General features: G+C 35.3%; 1 protein-coding gene across 4 annotated transcripts; it reads right to left on the bottom strand.

Moving 5' to 3' along the window:
- Nucleotides 1-613: 613 nt before the first annotated feature.
- Nucleotides 614-4,782, bottom strand: LOC121802566 (general transcription and DNA repair factor IIH subunit TFB4-like). 4 transcript variants are annotated; one of them, XM_042202254.1, is made up of 12 exons: nt 4,567-4,782; nt 4,383-4,427; nt 4,169-4,263; nt 3,695-3,944; nt 3,510-3,556; nt 3,025-3,062; nt 2,894-2,939; nt 2,011-2,064; nt 1,829-1,897; nt 1,498-1,574; nt 1,112-1,207; nt 614-862 (listed from the first exon to the last, which is right to left on the bottom strand). In XM_042202254.1, exons 2-12 carry the CDS (start codon nt 4,411-4,413, stop codon nt 784-786), a joined length of 882 nt encoding a protein of 293 aa, XP_042058188.1. In that variant the 5' UTR covers nt 4,414-4,427; nt 4,567-4,782; the 3' UTR covers nt 614-783. The 4 variants fall into 4 exon arrangements, 3 of the variants coding, with proteins under 3 accessions (XP_042058188.1, XP_042058187.1, XP_042058189.1); XM_042202253.1 differs by having other exon boundaries at nt 4,609-4,782; XM_042202255.1 differs by lacking the exon at nt 4,567-4,782 and having other exon boundaries at nt 4,331-4,427.
- Nucleotides 4,783-5,172: the final 390 nt, after the last annotated feature.

Raw genomic sequence — 5,172 nt, 5'->3', positions numbered from 1 at the left:
GATGCTAAATGTATATATTTATAGATGATTTAGGAATAAAAAAATCAAAAAAATTCCAGAAAAAACGGTAAAAAACGGCCATATTTTTGGGAATCTGAGAATATTTTTTTAAAATTTTTGGTATTATTTTCGATTTAAAAAAAATGAATTTCCAACGGAAATGCCGTTGGCCAATCAGAACGCGCCATGTCAGCTGCTCGCTGGCACGGACGTGCTCGATGCATCGAGCAGCGGCGGACAGTGGGTGCCGTGCCGCTGGCACGGACGGACGCCGTCCTTCAACCGCTGCGGATGCTCTTAAGCTCAACTAAGCTTATTTAGGTTAGATTTTCAAGTAAGTGAGCCGATCTTTATTTGCTGGTACTAGACACGACTCGTCTACACTCACTTCATGAACACATCCATCCTTCATGAAAAATAAAGTTGTACAGTATATTATAAAAAAAATTGTCAGGATATTTTTTCGATTGTTTGGCAAAGACATAGTGGTATGCTTGATTTCAATAGCTGAAGTACAAATCTGGTAGTATAATTACTTTCGACAAGCTTAAAAAAAGTGAAACATCCAAGTAATCATCAATGACTTTGCTTTTTAAAATGTGCAGTGGGGGCATAGCACTAAGGTTAGCATTGAATTATATTAGGGTTAGGGGGAATCTATTAAGAAATTATGAAAATTAAACAAAGCTACAGTAGATTATGAGAGCAATAACCATAAAAAAACATCGAGGCCAACAACTCAATGGAAATACTAGTAGCATACACTAGAAACTGAGTCTCGAACTAACCGTCAACCGGCGTCTTCATCTTCCTGTCAGGTGTTGTCGAGGAGTTCTGTGTTTGGGCCTGACCAAACACAGATCTGCATCACCAACGAGAATCAGATTAAGACACATCATACAACCATAGATCTCCCTCTCTTGTATTAGAGCATTAGGCAGATCACATATCTATTGAGTTACAGCCCTATAAACTGAGAGCAAACATGGCTAAAATATAGTCCTTCTGATTGTTCATTAAACCAGACAGATGGTTCTCTGAAATTAGTAGCTTCTACAAATAGACAATAGAATTGTAAAAGGTTTATATAAATGAGAAAGATGCAACTCACCCACAGGTTGAACATTTCTTCTGATGCTTGCAGAATATAGATAAACATACCGAACAAATGTAGCCCATATCAATTGTGTTTTTGTGGCAGAAACACCTGGATGAACAACATGAGTAAAAGGTAAACGAACGGCCTTCAGAAATTAATCTAATGAACAACATGGATGCAAGAGGTACAAGGACCGAAGATTCTAGATAGGAGCATCTATTAAGGAAAACCAAAATATAAATTTGCATACTTTATTGTGGGCAGTTTCCATACGGCATATGGAAAACCATGAAAGTAATACGAGGAGTGGGTTTTAACTAACATCCCTGGAGATGGAATTAAAGAAAAATAGACTATGAAAGATGAAAATTATATGTACAAGACATAAAGTAACTTACGATGCACGAAAGTCTACTCCAGCAGGCTTAGGAAGTTGTAAAAAGCAACGAGAATGCAAATCAGTAGCAAACACAGTCTGCATGTGACAAAAGTCTCACTTTGGTTAGTTTAAGAATATGGTAGAAAAACATCTGGAGCCTGCAAATCTATTCTTTGAATTCCACAGATCTTACAATCAACAAATTGGTTAACATAAGTCTGAGTTAGATTTTTCTTACTCTAGCCAACAAAAAAAATCCAAGCTAGAGAATTATATTTCCGACAACAAGAACATAGCAAGATACTGATGTGTTTATTATTTCACATATGCCAATATGGAAATGTAATTACCGAAAGATACTGAAATAGGCCATCGAATATCTGCGGCTTCAGATATACACCACCAGTTATATAAGAAGCCTGTCGAAAATTATGCATGTTATTAACCAAAATGCCAAAGAGAAGCTCAGCATTATCATTTTATAATTACATAAATTAACAAATAAATTGATATCATTAAATAGATACGCTACCTGCTGCAGGAAAGCAGAGTGTTGAGCTCCCAGCACGCATGAATCTATAGGAACCTGAAAGAGGATAGATGTAGAGAAAATTGGCCAATGATCTAAGAGATATTTTTGGTTATTGCATTGTTGGGTGATGAAAATCAAGGCCAATGCACAGAGATGAATAAAGGTATGATGGATAGCTTATGATACTTGATATTTGTACATCTGATCATGCTTGCCTGAATTACGCTGGTTTCCTTTTATCTATCGAACATGTACCTAAGGTAATAGGCTTGTACAGTTTTTTCAATCAGCATCGATGAGTACTTCTGTTAGGAAACCCCATGCAAGGTTTAGGCAAAAAGAGCATAAGAATAACCCCCCACTTGGGCTTCTTTAAATTCTTAGGTAAACCTACTGCCATCGTGCAAGTATATTACTTAAAAGAATACCATATGATATAGAATTTCTACACTACCATGATTTAGGTATCAATGGCATCCATATTTCAGGGGACTGATGAAGCTTCTACATCAAATTCAACGTTATGCTCAATGCTAATGACGTAAGATTGTTCCTTATGGCCAAGAATATGAAAAGTAATGGTGGTAGGTTTTTCTGTTAAAAAAACATTAGATATTGACACAGTCAACCTGTAGTTGGCCTTGATTTTCATCAGCAAGCAATACAATAACCATAGAAACAGATGGATTCTAATGATCCACAGTAAACCCATGAAAGATGACAAAATTACATAGAATAGACGAAAGATCCAAATACAATTTGCTTCTCTTGCTCTTCATATAGCAAAAGAAAATTTCTTTATTACCTGATCACATGTTGATTAAATTAAGAAAGCATTTATTAAATGAAAACTGAGAATAGAAAACTTAAGACCGACTTTTACCATCGATCGCTGAGCAGAGAAAATTGAATTCATGATAGCTACATATCTGCAGGGAACAAAGAGTCAGCGCAGGGACTAACAAAGGCAAAAGTACTCTTTTTAGATCCATTAAGGAAAAAATAAGTACATACTGTCCAGGTCCATCTGGAGATCCATGTAAGCATAATATCTGCAATAGTAATTTTTACTTAAGACTTTAGAAATTACGTAAGATTTTACGAAACTAGGAAATGAATACAAGATCTCAGTGCAGAAAAAAGGACTAGTGCAAACATAAATCATTCAAAGAACTAATGATGGTGCGTTTACAAGGCATTCAGATACTGGTCAGGTTGAGGAAGGATAAGGGATGTGAGGCATTGGACAGGGAGAAGTTACTACAGGGTGAAATGTGACTATTGCTGTCAAGATTGACAGCTCACCTTATATGTAGTCCAACTAGAGTTTGAACAGGTTAATCATGATTTTTAGTATTTTTTGGTTTCCAATAAGAAAAATGCGTTGCAGAGTGAAATAAAAGCTAAAGGGCTTATTACTTCGTCAATTTTTTTAGTTTTTTATCCTTCTCAATCAATATTACAATATGTCTTCAGTAGCTACTCCATCGTACACTTACCCGTGGCTGAGGATGAAGTGGCACTGTTCGAAAGACCCTCTGAATATCTATTTAGTCTAAAAGTCATGGGAATCAAATAATACAATAATACAATATTAAAATAGACAACCACTACAAGAGAACATTAGCATAATTGAGCTGAACATCCATGCATCTCAAAGCAATGAAAAGGAAGAATAGGATACAGCAAAGCGCCATTGAGAGGGAACCAGATAGAAGTGAGAACCCTGGGCCATCCACAGACTCTTCACGACATATTTCCTGGTCATTGTCCACAAACTCCTCCAATTTATGCAGTAAGTCCTCTGCCCGTTTATTTTGGTTCTGTGGGTCTGATGAATCAAATATGTAACCACAAGAATTATAACCAGCTGCAATGACAACCACTTGATTCATCTTATTCAGCAGAAGTATAGAATTCAAAAATGCAAGTACCTGCATAGAAAAATATCCCATTACCTGCTTTACCTATTGAAATACAGCATTAAACTATGAATTTTGTCATAGAACTAGAAGCGAAGAAGCTACACTAAATAAAAAAAATGGATTTAAAAAAGCTGCAAAGGAAACTCCATTTATATTTTGAATTTGAAAATAAAGCACAAACCATGATTTTGTTTTCATGAACTGATGAAACTACACTCGGTAAAGGAAATTACATGAGTCAAGAACTTGGAGAAGGGTAGCGTGGATTGAGCCGAGTTCCAAAAGAATGGGTTCGTGTCAATTAGTACCATTAACAAACTCACATCATCTGCAAAATCCAAATTGCTTATCACAATAAGGTCAGATATGAACATGAAAACTGAATGAATACATACTTCATAAACAATGCGAATGATTTCCTGATACACAGATAGAAGAAAAGAGGACCTGCATAAAGCTTGGATGAGACAGGAGTCATCTTCCCTCTGTTATCTGAAATTCAATGTAGGAGCAACAATGAAGCTTCTAGCAAATGAAATTTTTAAAAAATAAATCATATGAAAATCAATCACAAGCTGCGTATTTGTGAAGTTCGGTAGTGCTTTGAAGATGAAATTTAATTAAGGCTCACATTTAGGGCTTTAGGAAGTGGGGAAGATGGAAGCAAATTAACCTTCAATAGCGACTGTGGCGGCGGCCAGTAGCTATTGACGATGGCCGAAGCGCAAATCAGGTTCAGACGGCGGCGATTACGCAGAGACGACGATCACTACGGCGGCAACCGGTGGCCGTGTACAACGAGCAAGGGGTAGTTTAGAGGCAAAAATATAATCAAATTTTTTTTGGAGTTTTTATTTCTTTTACTGATGAATTTTATACATAAAATTTATTTTTTTATGCATATAAAATTGAAGTTTTCAACCACTTTTGATACATTTTAATTTCTTATTTTAAAATTTAGTTTAAATTTTTATATACTTTCAAAATTGTTAAAGTTGAAATTAATTAATATAAATCAGATAGCAGACTTGAAGTACTAATTAATTGATATTTTTATCTTAACGCGTGAAATAAGAAGCCACAATTTATAATTTTTGGTTTGGGCGGACAATCATAATTATATCTTTAGTGGGTGATAATAATATTTAAGTTTTGGCTTATTTAAATTATAAATTAATGTGGCCCAAATTTAATCATTCATAGATCTCTGATCTGCTCAACAAACAACTTTATATAA

The sequence above is a fragment of the Salvia splendens genome, chromosome 5, assembly GCF_004379255.2.
Source record: "Salvia splendens isolate huo1 chromosome 5, SspV2, whole genome shotgun sequence".
In the NCBI taxonomy this organism is placed as follows: Eukaryota; Viridiplantae; Streptophyta; class Magnoliopsida; order Lamiales; family Lamiaceae; genus Salvia; species Salvia splendens.
Note: the sequence above shows the minus strand (reverse complement) of the source record. Positions and strands in the feature narration are given on the sequence as shown.